The following is an 18,586-nucleotide window of genomic DNA, read 5'->3' on the forward strand; positions in this document are numbered from 1 at the left end:
GTAAGAATGATTTAAACTGAGTGTGACACACTAATCATCTACTAAACTCGAAGCACCTGCACAGGTTTCCCAGGTGTCGTTAAATTGCTTCAGTTTGGTTCAATTGTCTTGTTTGGTTGAATATGGGGGAAGACTGCAGACATAACAACTAGCCAGAAGACCATCATTGATACTCTCCATAGGATGGGTAAGCCACAAAATGTTATAGCTAAGGAGGCTGGCTATTCACAGAGTGCTGTGTCCAAGCATGTCAATGGAAAGTCTAGTGGAAAGGTCCTCGGTCCTCTTTTCCGATGAAAGTAAAGTGTGTCTTTCGTTTGGAAATCAAGGTCCAAGGGTTTGGAGGAAGAAGGGTGAGGAACAGAGCCCATACTGCTTGAGGTCCAGTGTGAAATATCCAGTTAGTCGTGATTTGGGGTGCAATGTCTGGTGCAGGTGTTGGTAAACTCTGCTTTCTTAAAACTAAGGTCACCACAACAGTCTACCAGAATGTTTTAGAGGACTTCATGATTTCTTCTGCTGAGGATCTGTATGGAGATGCAGATTTCATCTTCCAGTAGGACCTGGACCTGCCCATGCTGCCAGAAGCACCAAAACCTTGTTTGATGCGCATGCCATCACAGTGTTTGTCTGGCCAGCCAACTCACCAGACCTAAACCACATTGAAAATCTACTGTATGGGGTATTCTCAAGATGAAAATGAGGAGCACCAGACCCAACAACAAAGAGCTGACAGCATCAAGGAAATCTGGGCTTCCATAACTCCCAGTCAATGCCACAGGTTGATTGTCTCAATACCACGTCGCATTGAGGCAGTGATTAACGAAAAGTATTGAAGATTGATATATTGTTTTGAAAGTACCATATTTTGATTTTGTTATGATCCTAATTTTTCTTTTTTCTGCAAAAACTGAATAGTGTGGGTTGATGTCTTCACAGTATTCGAATTTTTTGAAATCCTGTTTTTGTGGATTTCGTGAGCTGGAAGCCCAAATTATGTAAATAAAATAATACTTGAAATTGTTTAAATTGTGAGCCCTGAATCTATTAAATATTAACTTTTTGAACATAATTGTGGAAGTTAAACAACTCTCCCATGATATTCAATTTTTTTTGGAAAATGTCTGTATATAACCCATCACACAAGGACTATACACTACAAGGTGCAGACCCTTTGGTTCTTTTTTTTTTCCACACATAAGACCAACCACAAAACCGTTTTGAGTTTTCAATATCCATAAACAAATTCAATGTTATTGGATGTATCCCTGTCTATCAACTAAAATTAAGTTGAGGTGGACCAGCGAGCTCTCGCTGTCAAGCCGTAGCGCTTTGAGCCCTGCATGAACTCACAAACTGATTTATGAACGTGTGCAAAAGTTCTCAAATGATCCCTTCACTGGCTGTGAAAGAAGAGATGAATCTGGTTTATATTTACAGGTTTATTAGAAGAAATGTACAAATATAAACATCCTGGGACACATGCGGATATCTCCTCACTTCTTGGACAACTTGACTTGTTTGTTTTTTGGAGGCGCCCATTTCAAACACACCGTGTCCACTGAGAAGAGAGAGAGTGGGAGACAGACAAGAGGTGGTGAGACACGACAGGAAGAAAAACTAAAATGCTCATCATAGCTTCAAAGGTTTGTGTGTGTGTGTGTGTGTGTGTGTGTGTGTGTGTGTGTGTGGGGGGGGGGGGTGTCAAATATGAGCCAAAAAATTGAGAAATAAAGTATCAGTCTCAAAACTTGTCTTCAAATATTCTGTTGCCCTGAAGAACTTTCTACAGGTGTGTGAAAAGTTCTGATCCATTCCTCAGCTCCCTTCAAGGATCCAGACTTCCTGTAAGGAAGTGGACGCTCTGAAAACAGTTTGTCCAGAACCACACGGATCAGCCACAAATTCCATGTTTGACTGATTTGGTGCTCCAAGTTTGAGACCTCCTGTAACTTACTGCCCTCTGGTGGTCCTGAGGGGACATTATCTCAATTATCGGTTAATTTCATTAATGATTAATGTGACCTCCATCCCTGATGACTTCCACCTTTCATCTTGTCCAACTGGTTTAGTTTGGATGTAAAGAGCCAAAACACTCGCACACATTACACAGTCTAAACAACAGTTTCTGGTGCGTCCTGGCGACCGGACTGAAGTCAGGAATGAAAAAAGATCGAGCCACACGTGTGTGATCAAAACCACGGCCTCTTTTCCATCTAGCAGACCTGAAGGGTCTTCACAAAACTCCAGACTGGAATTCTTAAAGAACTGAAGAAATCCTTCACGATGTACTAGTGGAAGAAAACGCCTTCTTAAAATAAACGTTTTGTAGCTTCAGATCAATCAGTTGTGGTTTGTGTACAGGAGGTGTGGATGGTTGGAGGAAACGGAAAGGCATGACTCAGGTGTGGTTCAGGCGCACCTACCTGTGATGGGGGGCTTCTTGTACTGGGCGCTCTTCAGGTGCTCCTCCACCAGTTTGGGCGTCACGCAGATGACGTGTTGGCCCTTCCAGTACTTCACCATGTTGAGAGACTGCAGCGTGCTGATGATGTCACTCTGAGTGATGCTGGTCATCTGGCTGTAGAACCGGACCAGGACATGGGAAAACAAAAACCGTTCAGGTGAGTTTGGTAAGATTGAGTTGATTTGATGGAACAGGAGTCTTGGAGCGTTTATTTAAACACAGACATGGTTTACATGATCGCCTGCCAGACAGGAACCAATAAAATACATTTTATGGAACTTAGAGAAAGCATTATGATTCAAAATGGCCTCCACAGCTAATCAACCGTAGCTCTGACCGGCTCACGTTGAGCTGTAGTTTGTTGTGGTAGTAGCTGACAGTCATCTTGACACACTGAGGGCTAACGGAGCACTGAGGTCTGTGGTGTCGGGCGATACGCAATCTTTCAAGATTTTACAAAAAAAAAAAAGTACTTAACAAATGCGTACTTGTATAACTGACCAAAGTACAGTAGTCCCTCGCTACTTCGCAGTTAAGATTTTCATGGACTTGCTCTTTTGCGGTTTTTCAAAGTAAGATTAGACACGAAAAAATAAAATAAAATTGTACAGGACACATGATGGTCATCTTTAATATTACTCAGGTGATTGGGACGGTACTGGATACTGTACAGTAAAAAGTTAACGAAAAAAATAAAGTACTTGGGACAGGCACCGCCATTTTGTAGTTTTCTCTCAGTAAGCCAACACTGTATCCCCACTCATAACAACTACATTTCCCAGAAGCCAACAGGGCCCCGCCCAGAAGCCGTTTCCTTCTAAGGAAATACTAGAGGGAAATTTGTGATTTAATCAGAAAAAGTTTGGCGCTTACTACAGGGACTTCAGCGGATGCAGAAACGCACGGAACCCTTCAAACCAAGAAGAGTTTTTGTTGAAGATTTACCAAATCAGAATCAATATGGTTAAGACTGTGAAGCCTGTATATTTCATATTAGGTTAAGTTTTGAAAACAAAGCAAATGTTCAAGCAGTACGGTTAAAAAAAAACTGTGCAGTCTGTATTGTATTTTGAGTTAAAGGTTAATGTACTATGGTAGGCTGAAGTCTGTTTACTTTTGTAATTATATATTTTGAATTATTTGTCTGTGATGGACTGGAGACCTGTCCAGGTGTCCCCCGCCTCTCGCACAGTGATAGTTGGATATGGGCACCGGTGACCCCTGTGACCTGAAAAGGAAGTGGGTAAAGATAAAGGATGATGGATGGATGAATTATTTGTTCCTAGATTTTTATTTATTTATTTTTAAAATCCAGGCAACTAAGCTAACCTAATACTGATAATTTGTGTTACAGAATAATATGCACTCCTACATTTGTTCCTATTTTTGATATAAATTGGAATGATGCAAAAAGATTCGATACAGTAAAGAACCTAAAACTATTGCTTTAAATAAATGTTCTATTTGTTTACATTGTTGTTTATTCTTTTCAGCTTGTCAGTTACATAATTGAAACAAAATTTATGACCATTTCAATAGAAAAATAGTTTCTGAATTGGGAAGAAGAAAAAAAAAAAATCGATCTTGAATCAAATCGTGACACCAAAAATTGGAACTGAATCGACTCGCCAGACACAGACATTCGCACCCCTAGTATAAGCTGCTACTTTTTTCACAGACAACCCTGCGGCTTATACAATGCTGCGCCTTATTTATGGATAAAAAAAATTGATATTTTTGTATTTTATGTTGACAGACTAATGGGCTTCCTGCCGCTGAAAAACATTTTACTTTAGCACACACGGGTGCCCAACACAAACCCCTCTTGGGGGCGGGTCTTCGTGACAGAGTGAACAGCGCAGCTCGTCATGACTCACTCATGGTTACAATATGCAACTGAATAGACTAACACATGATAAAAGAATACACTACAGACTAATCACTAAACAAACAATGGTAAAACAGCTAACTAATAATTAAAAACTAACAATGAACACATATTTTACCCATAAACCCACTCTGTGGCCATGTGACCAGAAGTCAATGACAAATGACCATTAAAGTACCGTACTCTAATTGAGTCACCAGGACCCAACCGCCAAGAGAGCCGTGCAGTGATCAGACTACCAGTTTAAACAAACAAAAAAAATTAATCTGAAATGGGGAGGGGGCTGGGTGAGCAGAGAGCAGACGGAGACAGAGAACACTCTTCCACCGTGCAGATCTGACTGAAAGCCATTTTAAAGATGGACAATTGTGGTGTCTGATTTATGAGACAAAAAGGACTGTCCACCATCAGGACATGAACAACTGTCAGCTGCTCCCTCCAGACTATGAGGAAACAAACTTTCAGTCACTCACGCATGGACAGCGGAAAATTCCATCAGATTTTTTTTTTAACCAACTGTGTTAAAGGCATTGTTCAGGAAAAAAAAATAGTGCACGTAGTCTATTTTGTGTATGTTACTGGTGCATATTTAAATAAAAGATTTTTTTTTAAAATTCTGCATACGGTGAGCAGCACACCCCCAATTGCTCGGCGGACGCTTTCAATAGCTGCCCACTGCTCCACCTGCGGGTGGATTGGTTTTTATTCAACCTTTATTTCTACAGGTTAACCCCACTGAGCCTCGGGGACTCATTTACAAGAGAGACCTGATAAAGAGAGACAAAGAGTGATGACAACAGTGGACAACAACGACAAAAATAGACAGTCATAAAGGATGCGTACAAATGTATTATTATTTTTGTTTTAACAAGTTAAAATAAAATGGCAACTAAAAGGTCACTCAAAAGTAGCAAAAAGACAACTAGATTATAAGGCGATGTAGAAAACTAAAAACAGGAACATGTCTGCATTGGTTTTTGCAGGAACTTCAGATGTTTGAAGCCACTTAGAGAGGTAATGGTCGAGAGCTTCAGATCTTTTTGCAAGATATTCCAGGAAACAGGAGCGGAGTAGGAGAAGGCCCTTTTGCCAAGTTCAGTCCTCACTGAGGGAACACTGCAGGTAATCGTGCAGCCCACGACGCTTCAGCAATTGGAGGAATGTAAACACAGAATTATGGCGTGTGGAAACTTAAGTGGGAGACAACATCAGAGAGTCAGAGTCAGAGTTTCTTTATTGTCATTCGCACCTCATGTGGTACATGTGGTGGAGCGAAATTATGTACACAGGGTCCCAGTTACATCCAACAATAAAATGTATAAGAAAAACAGTAATAACATCTAAGATATGAACTAAGAAAAACATCAACTAAATATACACTAAGCACTCATAACATAAAACATTGAACATCAGCACAAACATGAACATGAGTCTGTGAGCAGATGTGCACGCATGAACACATCAACATTGAAACAGATCAGCAGCAACATGAAACAGATCAGCAGCAACATGATATGGTTTTTCACAGTGATTATTCTAGTTAGAGATTCATGAGTCTAACAGCCTCAGGGTAGAAGCTGTTCCTCAGTCTAGTGGTTCTACACTTAATGCTCCTTAACCTCCTTCCTGAGGGGAGTGGGGCAAAAAGTGTGTGTGCTGGGTGGGTGGGGTCCTTCATGATGCAGGTGGCCCTCTTCCTGCATCTGGAGGTGTAGATGTCTGTGATGGTGGGGAGACTGATTCCAACAGATTTCTGTGCAGCCTTCACCACTCTCTGCAAAGCTTTTCTTTCTGCAGCTGTGCAGCCTCCATGCCACACATTGATGCTCGAGCACAGGATGCTCTCCACTGCACACCTGTAGAAGGAGGTGAGGACTGAGCTTCCCAGACCAGCTCGCCTCAGCCGTCTGAGGAAGTAGAGTCTCTGATGAGCTTTCTTGATCAGGCTGGTGGTGTTGTTGCTCCAGCTGAGGTTGTCATTCATGTGTACACCCAAGTACTTGTAGCTGGAGACCACTTCCACCGCAGATCCTCTTATGTTCAGGGGGGTGTAGGTGTTTTTGTTCCTTCTGAAGTCCACAATCATCTCCTTTGTCTTCTTCACATTGATGTGAAGGTTATTCTCTCTGCACCAGCTCTCCAGGTGTTCCACCTCCTGCCTGTAGCTGGACTCATCATTGTTTGTGATGCATCCCACCACCGCTGTATCATCTGCAAACTTTACAATGTGACAGCCTGGATGGGTAGCTGCACAATCATATGTGAGCAGAGTAAACAGGAGGGGGCTCAACACACATCCCTGAGGAGAGCCAGTGCTGAGGGTTATGGTGGAGGAGGAGAGGTTGTGGATCCTCACTAACTGTGGTCTGTTTGTTAAAAAGTCTAGTACCCAGTTGCAGATGGAGGGGCTTAGTCCTAGTGTGGATAGTTTGTCCATCAGGGTTTGGGGGATCATGGTGTTGAAGGCGGATGTGAAGTCCACAAAGAGCATACGGACGTAAGCGTTTTTCTGCTCCAGGTGGTTGAGTGCAGTGTGGACCACAGAGGAGATGGCATCCTCTGTTGATCGGTTCTCACGGTATGCGTACTGATGAGGGTCCTCGTTGATGTTGATGGTTGTTTTGATGTGAGTCATGACCAGTTTTTCGAAGCATTTAGCAACTATCGGGGTGAGGGCCACTGGCCGATAGTCATTCAGACCAGTCACTGTAGAGCTTTTTGGGACTGGGATGATGGTGGCAGTCTTCAGGCAGGTGGGAACTGTCTCCAGGGTAAGTGAGGTGTTAAAGATGTCTGCCAGCACCTCACAGAGCTGATCAGCACATTCCTTCAACACTTTTCCGGGGATGTTGTCTGGGCCAGTTGCTTTGTGCGGATTAATCCTCCTGAAGGTACTCCTTACTTCTGCTGAGGTCACGCTGAGATGCTCTTCATCCGGTAGTGAGGTGAGTCTGGTGCTGGGTGGTCTGTTCGGGTCTTCAAAGCGTGCATAGAACTTGTTGAGGGCATCAGGCAGAGATGGGTCTTTGGGACATTGTTCACTCCTTCCTTTATAATCTGTTATGCACTTAATGCCCCTCCACATGCTCCGAGGGTCTTGTGAGATGAATTGACCCTCGATCCTCTTTGCATATGTGGCCTTGGCCCTCTTAATACCAGCAACCAGCTCTTTTCTTGTCCTACTCAGCTCCTCTGAGTTTCCAGACCTGAAGGCAGTGTTCCTGGCTTCCAGCAGGGTACGCACCTCTGCATTCAGCCAAGGTTTTCTGTTTGGGTAGCTTTTAACATTTCTGATAGTGGAGACTGTGTCAGTACATGTACTAATGTAACCCAGTACTGAGGATGTGTATTGGTCAAGATCAAGCGAACCTCCATTTTCAGCAGCTTCTCTGAAAACCTGCCAGTCTGTTCGATCAAAACAATCTCTCAGTATGGGGCCACTATCCTGGATCCAGCATTTAACTTTCTTTTGAACCGGTCTGGAGCGTCTCAGCGGGGGCATGTAAGCAGGAGCCAGGAAGATTGAGATGTGGTCTGACAGTCCTAGGTGGGGGCGGGGTTCGGCTTTGTATGCATCTTTTACGTTCGTGTAAACACGGTCCAGCGTGCGGTCTCCACGTGTCGGAATCGTCACATGCTGATTAAAGCTTGGGAGACAGTCCTTTAGATTCACGTGGTTAAAGTCTCCGGCTACAACGTAAAGAGCCCGAGACGGATTGCTAGCAGTTCAATATCCGGGCTGCAGACACGCTCCTTCATCGTGATATGTTGGGGGGTTGCACCATTTGTTGTTAACATAAATCGCGACACCCTCTTTTCTGCTTGCCGCTTTCTCTGCAGCTCTGGCCCGCGGTGCACAGTGAAAGCCAGCTACATTCACTGCAGAGTCTGGAATATTGTCACACAGCCAAGTCTCCATGAAACACACCAATGAAGCTTCCCGAAACACAGGCTGGCTCCTGATGGGTGCCGTTAGTTCGTCCGTCTCATTTACCAGCGAGCGGACGTTCCCCATAATAATGGATGGAAGGTAGGGTTTATACTAAAATCAAGTTTTATTTAAAAATGAACCCACTGGTGGGCAAAACTGAGCTCACCCATGAGCCTGATTTGACCTCCGGGCCCCCAGTTGAATAGCCCGGCAGTAGAGTAACCATGAGTCCGAGAGCGTGTTCTCACGAAGATCTGTGAGGATCAGCAGTGTTGCTGAATCTATGAATCGCCATCTGGTGGTCGATTCTTTTACTACGAGTGCTGCATATTCTACCAGGAACTAGAGTTGCATTTAGGTCCAGAAAATCCGACCCGCCCCAGCCCGTAGCCATCATTTCCAAACCCCATCTGATCCAACAAATTAACAGTAATTACAGGTCCAAACCCGAAACCCCTCCCCTCTCATTTTAAATTAAGCTTCGGCTGCTTATAGTTATTAACGTCACAGATGCGCACAGCTGAATAAAGAGGGCAGAAGATCGGAGCTGAGGGGATGTTTGTGCTTTCATGGCCGACAAAGTGCATTAAATCCCTGCTTCTGCCTGCACTGGACCCTGCTCTGACACGTCGGATATTTTGTGATCTCTCCTGTTTGGGTCGTCGGCCACGCACGTCTGCTGAATGCAGCAGCTGAATGAATATTCTAGAATTGCGCTGCTCGGGGTGGCTGCATGTTGGAGTAGCTCTGTTACATTCATTCTGATTTATTGCTTTTGAAAAAAAATTTGATTCCTGTTTTTCTGGATGTAAATCGCTTTGAATGATTGTTTCCTCTGGTATCGGATGCTGTGCAGCTGGAAGGATTTTTAATGAAAACTTTTTACTTTTGGGCATTTGTTAGGATGCGTAACCATGGCAACAAGGTGTTTAACAACCAGGAGCAGCTGATTAACATCTCAAAAGCTCAAATAATACCTCAACTACAGCCCCAAATCCCAAATGAGTTGAAAAGGAGGCACAGTGGATGAATTCCTGTTAACCTGGCGGCAGTGCTCGAGTACCTGACCGCCAAGATCCTGGAGCTAGTGAGGAACTCAGCTCATGACAACGGGAGGACCGGGATCATCCTCAGCACCTTCAGCTGTCTGTCTGTTGCAACAAGGAGCTCAGCTCGGTCAACTGCTGGGAGGAGTGACCATTGCTCAGGGAGGAATTCTACCCGGCATTCGGGCAGTCCTGCTGCCCAGGAGGAATGAGAGGCCCGTCGGATACGACAGCAAGCTGGATCCAGGTGGACGGATTGGTATCTGTGAACAGATTCTTTGGCTTCGCTGCAGGAGATCCTTTCTGCCCACAGCTATCAGCGTCTACAACAGCTCTTGAATTAAACAAGAATGATGAACTACAACAACACTTAATTTCCCTTTGGAATTAATAAAGTTTTTTTGAATTTGAATTGAACTGAACGTCCATTTGGGTGATGGATCGCTGGCAGTAGTTCATCTGAAGCTTAACTGAACTTTTTACCTCTTTCAAGGCCGGTCAGCGCGCGGTCAAATGGCTGCGTGCGTGGGTGAATGTATGGCAAGCCATGTTGACATACAACTGGACTGTCAGTCACGTGCATCCGCTGATGCAATCAAAAGCCAGACACAGACCCGGCCCGCACATTATTATGGCCCGGCCCGGTCCTAATCCAGTACAGGTGGAGCCGGGCTCCGGGTTGGAAATGTCAGCTCTACCAGGAACTGTGCATCTTCTGATATTACGTGGCCACCGCGACTTATACTCGGGTGCGCTCTATAGATTGGAAATTACAGTAATAAACGTGTACTTGTATGACCAAAGCACTTTTACACACAGAAAGCTTCAGAGTTTTTCACGGAACATGATTTGATTTTAACAGACAGCGGTGCTAAACCAGCTCTTCCTGGAAGAACATGCAAGGTTCTGAAGCTACACACTTCTGCTCGTCACAGTCCTCACCTGAGGTCTTTGATGGACAGCGTTCCTCTGAAGTCCCTCAAGATCTCCAGCAGGACCCAGGACCAATAACTCCTGTAGCTCAGTTTGCCCAGATCAGACAGAGGCTTCTCTGGAGAACCCACCGAGTTCTCCAGCTTCGACAGCTCGTAACCTGAAATACAGGACACCAAGTTTCTGCAGCCAATCCAACCTGATGGAGGAGCATAGATTCTCAACATCTCTGATAATATGGTGACGAATGCAAATGTCAGGTGAGCGCCAGGAAAAAAAAACTTCCAAGTTAAACCTGAAAAAATAAAAGTGACAACACGGGCACACCAGCCTGAAAGATGAAAACACGTTTTACAAGACTTCAGGCGGTACGAGGCCGAAGAAACTTCTGAGACACGTTAATGATTCGGACATTTTGTGTTTCAGCTCTCCTACGTACTGAACGCGATGAGGAACTTCCCGTAGCCTCGGCGCTGGTAAGGCGGCAGCGTGAGGATACATGCCACGTTGTTCCCGTCCGGAGACTCCTTCTCCTGAAGGACAAAGGCGGAGTTAGAGCTTCTGCAGAATCAATGCTCAGAAATGCAGAGTGTGCTCCTCCAAAGAGGACTTCCTGCAGAAACAGAAGCTGAACTGCAGCTAAATAATCTGAAGCAAACGCAAACAATAAAGAAATTAAAGGCCGATTCGAAGACAATGTTCTGGTTAATATCTTTATGGACACAGCACCTCAGACTGAAGAAGCCTTTTGGATGAAAGACGAAACGTTTCTACAATCGTTTTGTTTTTTGAACGTTCAGAGGAACTGACAAGTTTTTTTTTTTAGATTTTTCTACCTGGATTATTGAGCATGCATCAGGATATCTCTTTATGGACATTTGATTTTTACTGTTTAAAATGGGACAGTTCTGGTTTGAACATGAATACAGAACCGGGCTTGGTTTTACTACGATCTACCAGCGTACACATCTTATCGTGGTGTGAACGGTGCAGCAGCCGGCAGCGAGGCTTACTTTGGAGAAGTAGCCGACAATGTGCGCTCCCTGTTTGTTGACTTCAGTCAGGATGTAGAAGATGAACGGCTCCACGTCAAAATAAAGCGTCTTATGGTCTAAAAACAGCTTGGCTAGTAGGCACAGGTTCTGACAGTAGATCTGCAGACAGACAAAAACAAGCACTCCTGTAAACCAAGGTTCCAGGTGAAGAACGGTTCCACGGCCAGGTGAGCTCACCTTGTGGTCTCGCCCGTCCACCTCAAACACTGAGATGTTGCTCCTTCGGTAAATCTCTTTTCCTGGAGGCTGCCTCCACTGACAGTGAGACTGAAGAGGAAAGGGTTCAACATAACACCCACTGCAGGTAAGATGCTGTTTATTCTGACAGACTCACCAGGTGATATCTGAAGGTCTTCTCGTACTTCATGTATTTAAGGCAGTACTCGCAGATCCACAGTTTGGGCTGTTTGCCATAATCTTCAGGGAACGGGGAGAAGTACCAGGCGTCGATCTCAAAGTTCCCAATCTGGATCTTATCCACGTATTTCACTTTGGTGATCTGAGGGGAAGAAGATGGACCTGTTGGACCCAAAACTAAAAGCGTCAGGATATTTCTGTCACAACGATGAAAACGCACCGCCTCGTGCTCCTTCTCCAGCGCCGCCGTCGTCGGGTCCATTTCTGCGTACGTCTGAAAAGAAAAGCTCGTTATAAAAGAAAACACACGAGCACGGCTGTAAACAAGCATGTCCACCTTCTGTACGTGGTTGATCTCATCATGCTTCCTCTTCTGGTTGCGCGTGATTTTCCTCTCCGGCTGTTCACCCAGATCCCCGACACCTCCCACCTCGCTGCTCTTCCTCACTGCATCCTTCACCGTCTTGGTGAGAGCCAGGCGGGATTTACCCACCCACTCGTCCAGCCGCCTGTTGACTGCAGACCAGAGACATGAGTCCTCCTGCAGCTACAGCAGGTCAAACCCATGTTGGGGGGGACCGGGGGGGGGGGGGGGGGGGGGACGACTTACAGCCCACGTAGTGAACGTAGAACTCCTCCCGACCCTCCTGCTCGTTCAGGCGAGACTGAATCACCTCGGCTGTGTCTGAAAAACATTTCATCATCTTTACTCAGGAAGGATCTGCATCAACATAGCTGAACATTTAACAGAAACTTTCAGAGCTTGTCCTCTGTGTGTCCTGGTTGCCAACTTTCCGAGGAACACCTCAGTCACACAGACAGGTTCATAACTCAAGGGATGAACCAGAGAACCAACATTAACCTGGATGGGAGACTGCGACGAAGTGAAGATTCATCGAGTCTGCTGCTTGCTTAGAAAACTTTACTAACTGTCTTTTCTATGTATGTGAATGTTCCTGTAAAGTGCCCTGAGACAACTTTGTTGTGATTTGGCGCTTTGTAAATAAACCGAATTGAATTAAATGCACTTTCACACAGCTGTTTGTTGACCCCTGCATTTAAAAAAGACTTCCTGAGGACACAACGCCGAGACAAAAACCAGAGCTTCTGTCTCCAACATCCAGTTCATTTTTATATGGCACCTTCATTTGACTGTTTCTACAACTACTTTGATTTGATTTAAATTGCTTTTTGTTGAATTACTGTCGTCTGTCTAAAACAGGTCTCGGTTGAAAATAAGTCCTCGTGACTCAACGAGACTAACATGTAGAAATAAAGGTTGAATGAAAAAAAAAACAGCTAAATTTAAAGAACATGTGAAGCACCAGCTGGGGAGAGAGAGGAGGAGAAGGCACAGGGTGACAATCCGTGCAGTTGGTAGCTTGTGACAGGAGCGATGTGTTCGTTTGGAGCTAAGGCCACGACTCTCAAACAAGTCAATCGTGAGAACAAACTTTTTGGATTGGGCTGGAATGGCGACTCAAGCAGACGAAGAAAACATGAACATGAATGAATGGAAGAGGGTGAGCAAAAACCAAGCAAAAAAATTGGGTTGTCAATGCAAAACGAACTTTAGAGGAAATAAGTTCAGATGAGGGAAGCAATAATGTGAGCAAAAAAGTTGTAAGAGTTTAAAATAATTCTAAAATTCAAAGAAGAAGATGGAAAAACACAGTTAGGCCCCATTGTGGTGTCAAGAGATCTAAAAAAGAAAGTCGGAGAAATACACTTCACAAAACTCCTTAGAGATGGAAATCTGCTGATAATTGTAAAAACCGAAGAGCAGACCAATAGTCATGCATATTGATAATATCTGTAAAAAAGAATGTGAGAAAGAAAAATAATAGGAGAAAATAAAATAACGAGGGGCGTGATCACTGGGATCTAATTGGACTGAATTTGAAATCAACAAAGCAACAAAATTAACAAGAAACATGAATGGAGTTCCAAGGTTGTCGATGATGTTCGAGTTTAAAGTGGACAAACTCCCAGAAAGAATTAAAATTGGATTTTTAAGTTTTCCAGTCAGACCCTTCGTTCTTCCTCCTGTCAGATGCTACAAGTGTCGTAGATATGGACACAAAGCTGCAGTGTGCAGGACAGCAAAATGCACCCAAGATGTGGAGGAAACCACAAATATGAAGAAAACTCGAGACAAGTGCTGCGACTGTGAAGGACAGAACAGGGTGACATATGGGGCTGTGAGGCTAGAAAGAAGGCAGTGGAAATCCAAGTGAAAGCAATTAACAACATCAGTTACACAGAAGCTGTAAAAAAAAAATACAAGAACAGAAAGTTAGAGCAGAAACTGTAAGAGTTCAACAAGTAGTAACACCAAGTCAAAGACAGATGGAAGAAACAAACCCAGACTCAGAGGTCACTCTAGAAAAGATCATGTTCATCAACTGCACAGACCAAGTCAAACAAAACAGAAAAAATTTCAGATCATTGTGAAAGGAGCAGAGAAGTTTTTGGGGATAAAAGACATAACATGGGAACACATTAACACAACACTTGGGGGAGAACCTGGAACACCAGGGGAGAGGACCATATGATCATCTTACAGTGGAACGCCAGAAGTTTGATCGCAAACGGACAGGAATTTAAAGGGTTCATTAAAAATAGCACCAGACATAATCTGCATCCAGGAAACATGGCTTAATTCTAAATCAGATTTTGTAATGGGATATATGGGTACTAATATGACAAGATGGAGAAGAGGGTAAGGGAGGGGGCTGTAGTTTCATAAAAGAAGGAATTCAACACAGATTATTCAGAGTCAGAGAGATTTATTTGTCATTAGCATCTCAAGTGGTACATGTGGTGGAACGAGATTATGTACACAGGGTCCCAATTACATCCAACAATATGTAAAATAACAACGGTAATAAGATTTAAGAAAAACATCAACTAAATATGCACTAAGCACTAATAGCATAAAAACATTACATCAAACAGCAGCATGAACATGAGTCTGTGTGAGCAGATGAGCACGCATGAACACAGCATCATGAAACAGATCAGCAGCAACATGAAACAGATCAGCAGCAGCATGATGTGATTTTTCAGTGATTATCCTGTTAGAGATTCATGAGTCTAACAGCCTCAGGGTAGAAGCTGTTACTCAGTCTAGTGGTTCTACACTTAATGCTCCTCAACCTCCTTCTTGAGGGGAGCAGGGCAAAAAGTGTGTGTGCTGGGTGAGTGGGGTCCTTCATGATGCAGGTGGCTCTCTTCCTGCATCTAGAGGTGTAGATGTCTGTGATGGTGGGGAGACTGACTCCAACAGTCTTCTGTGCAGCCTTCACCACTCTCTGCAGCAAAGCTTTTCTTTCTGCAGCTGTGCAGCCTCCATGCCACACGTTGATGCTGGAGCACAGGATGCTTTCCACTGCACACCTGTAGGAGGAGGTGAGGACTGAGCTTCCCAGACCAGCTCGTCTCAGCCGCCTGAGTAAGGTCTCTGATGAACTTTCTTGATCAGGCTGGTGTTGTTGCCCCAGCTGAGGTTGTCATTCAGGTGCACACCCAAGTACTTGTAGCTTTTTTCCTCTCTCTGTGCTCCGGTGAAGACAGTCATGCCCTCTTCTGCTCCGTCCCGCTTCCCTGCTTTGCTCTCTTTCGTTTTCTGAACCCTTCAAGAGCCTTTTTTTTTCCTGCATACCTTCCTAATTCGAAGGATTTTGATCAGCTGGTCTCTCAACAAAACTGATATACTTCTCCCGACGGGAGTCAGGGTAAGGAGGACCCTCTTACCTCAACGGAAAAAAATTGGATTCATGATGACAACTGGGTTCTGCTGTTTGGGTTGGTGAAACCTAGATTGTCTACAAATTCATGTGGATGTGTCGAAGCTTGGCAGCACTCAGACTGAATTATGTGGAGCTGCGTCAGAGAGGTGGAGCAGGCTGTTTTGAGGACTGTGAACTTTCTGGCAGCACCCATGAATGGTGGGAATAATCTTGGAGAAGCTGAAAGCTTGACTTTTGACATAAGGAATCAATTCAGCTGTTTGGAGTCACCATCAGAGAAATGTACCAGCGAGACTTGAAAAAGCAGAAACTGCAATTTACGAGTTCTGCCTGACCCAAACTGTGGCCTTGACGGCGGACTTATCTCAATTCCTCCTGGCATGTTCAGGAAAAACAAAGATGCTTTGTCCGTCTTCTCACCCCTCCCTTCCCCAAGGCCATGTACTTGTGATGGATCTCAAGATACAAAAATAAATAAATAAATAAAACTGCAAAAAAAGGTAATTATTTACAAAAAACAAGACCAACAAAACATTGGGAGCGTATATTATGCTCCTACCATTTATCATACTGCAAATAAGTCACAGGAAAAACTAAACTATTAGTTATTATTATTAAACTGCAAACGTGAAGAAACGCAGCACGTCAAAAACGAAACTTAAACCGAAACTGGTTCTGGTGGATTGGACCCGGTGTTACACCATACTCTGTGACCTGCAACAGTGCAACACCGCCCCCTGCGGTCATACGTGGTCACATAATATGACGTCACTACGGATACCCGACTTTACATTTTTAACCTCGATTGATGTCCTAGCAATCGATGTGTAGATTACTCGAGTACTCTGTTAATGCCCTAGTAGCAGCTCTGTGCACTACGTCCATCTTTCGGATGGCTGTACGTACATGTTCTTGTTGTATTTCGGTGCAATGACAATAAAGCTTATTCTGATTCTGGAGACCACTTCCATCGCAGATCCTCTTATATTCGAGTGGGGGTGAGGGATAGTAGGCGTGTTTGTTCCTTCTTGAGTCCATGACCATCTCCTTCATTTTCTTCACACTGATGTGAAGGTTATTCTCCTTGCACCAGCTCTTCAGGTGTTCCACCTCCTGCCTGTAGCTGGACTCATCGTTGTTTGTGATGCATCCACCACTGCTGTATCATCTGCAAACTTTACAATATGACAGCCTGAATGAGTAGGTGCGCAATCATACGTGAGCGGAGTGAACAGGAGAGGGCTCAGAACACATCCCTGAGGGGAGCCAGTGTTGAGGGTTATGGTGGAGGAAGAGAAGTTGTGGATCCTCACAGACTGTGGTCTGTTTGTTAAGAAGTCTAGGACCCAGTTGCAAATGGAGGGGCTTAGTTGTTAGTGTGAGTAGTTTGTCCATCAGGCCGCGACTCAGCGGACATGCGCGGCCGACGACCCAAACAGGTGAGATCCCAAAGCAGACGTGTCAGAGCAGGGTCTGTGAATAAATCAGAATGCAGGCAGAAACAGGGTTTAAATGTCCTCAGCTCCGAATCTTATGCACCTTACAGCTGCGCGTCCCCGAAGACAGGTGTATCCCAAAGCAGAAGCGTGTCAGAGCAGTCTGCGTGTCTCAGTAATTCAGATGCAGAAAAACAGGGTTTAAATGCTTTTTTACGGCATGAAATGACAAACACCCCCTCAGCTCCGATCTTCTGTCTCTTTTATTCAGTTGAGCATCCCCGAACGTTAATAACTAATTAAAAATGTTGGGGGGGTTTCCGGGTTCGGAACAGTAATTGTTAATTCGTCAGGTCAGGTGGGGTTCGGAGATGGTGGCTGCGGGCTGGGACCGGGTCGGATCAGATTTTTTTGGGTCCAAATGCAACTCTACACCAGAAGAGAAGAGGTGGCTGTGGAAAGAGATGTCTGGACCTCCCTGATCAAGCAGGTGCCCGGAGACCTGACTTCAGAACAAGAGGAAGATGATGGGTGGGTGGATGTGAAACACCAGCTGATGTCCAGAAACAAATTAAACATTTTTGATTTTCTGCATTGTTTTTATTACAAAGTCAGCAATTTGGATTTTTAACTGACTGGACTGTAATAAACTAAAAAGATGAGAAAACTGAATAACTCTAAACTTTGTTTATGACACGAGTTTTACAAAATTCGTGTCAAAAACAGTTTTATTTATTTATTAACGGTATGTTAAAAAAACAAACAAAAAAACAACAACAATTGATTCATAATGCTTTCAAATTAACGGAAACTGCTCAAAATATATCTTTGTATTGAAAACAAGATTAATTCTAGATCATTTTCTTCAGAGTGAAACACAAATGACTTTTACTCACGCCATGTTTTATCCGCTCTTTGACACAAATACGTTTCTCCGATTTCCACAGACACCTCCTGCTCCCTGCCGCTGAGAACCACGCCTCCGTTCGGGGTAAGCCGATTACTCGAGACCCCGGCTTGCCTCGGCCTGCCCAGGCTCTCCACTTCGTCCTCCTCTCCACCGCTGCCGTTTGAGGAGCACGGAGCCGGGAGACTGTTGTCCAGATCTCCCCGCTCACTTTCGGTTCGACTCGAGTCCATGTCCACGTCCATCCTGGGCTCGGACTCCTTGTTGGGACAGTAGGTCTTAAGAAACGAATTCCCGCCAGTCATACCGAGCCCTGCAAGCTGCGCAGTTTACAAAGGGGGCTGGACTCAAAACAAGATGGCGTCACAAGAAACCGCCCCTTCAACAGAAAACTATATCTCCCATAAGTCTCTGCGGCCAGCACAGTACTTTTATTTTTTTAGTTCTACATCTCCCAGAAGTCTCTGCGGTCAGGACAGTACTTTTTCAGTTTTACTACATCTCCCAGAAGTCTCTGCGGTCAGGACAGTACTTTTTTTTTTTTTTTTTTTAAACGTAGTTTTTCTGTTCACTTACGTTTCATGTTTTGTAGCAGCCGTGTGAATATCTTCCTATGGTGAGGATAAAAGGCAACAGTAAACAAGTTTAGTCAAGTTTAAGCTCCTCTGAACTATATTTTATGGTCCAAAAAAGTTCAATCTGGTCCTCTGGACATTCAACATTTTGAATGTCCAGAGGACCAGATTGAACTTTTTTGGATTTTTCTACCTGGATTATTGAGCATCCATCAGGATATATTTTATGGTACTACAAA

At 44.3% G+C, this 18,586-nt stretch overlaps 1 protein-coding gene across 1 annotated transcript; it reads right to left on the reverse strand.

The window, feature by feature from the left end:
• Window positions 1–1,441: 1,441 nt before the first annotated feature.
• On the reverse strand, window positions 1,442–18,120 carry kat8 (K(lysine) acetyltransferase 8). The gene is made up of 11 exons (XM_037688440.1): window positions 17,762–18,120; window positions 12,288–12,362; window positions 12,015–12,193; window positions 11,898–11,951; window positions 11,655–11,819; window positions 11,498–11,587; window positions 11,279–11,419; window positions 10,705–10,798; window positions 10,275–10,425; window positions 2,427–2,581; window positions 1,442–1,561 (listed from the first exon to the last, which is right to left on the reverse strand). The coding sequence occupies exons 1-11, from the start codon at window positions 18,075–18,077 to the stop codon at window positions 1,497–1,499; spliced, it is 1,485 nt and encodes a 494-aa protein (XP_037544368.1). The 5' UTR covers window positions 18,078–18,120; the 3' UTR covers window positions 1,442–1,496.
• Between the last annotated feature and the right edge of the window lie 466 nt (window positions 18,121–18,586).

This window comes from Nematolebias whitei, chromosome 15 (genome assembly GCF_014905685.2).
Source record: "Nematolebias whitei isolate Nwh7 chromosome 15, NemWhi1, whole genome shotgun sequence".
NCBI classification, from domain to species: Eukaryota; Metazoa; Chordata; class Actinopteri; order Cyprinodontiformes; family Rivulidae; genus Nematolebias; species Nematolebias whitei.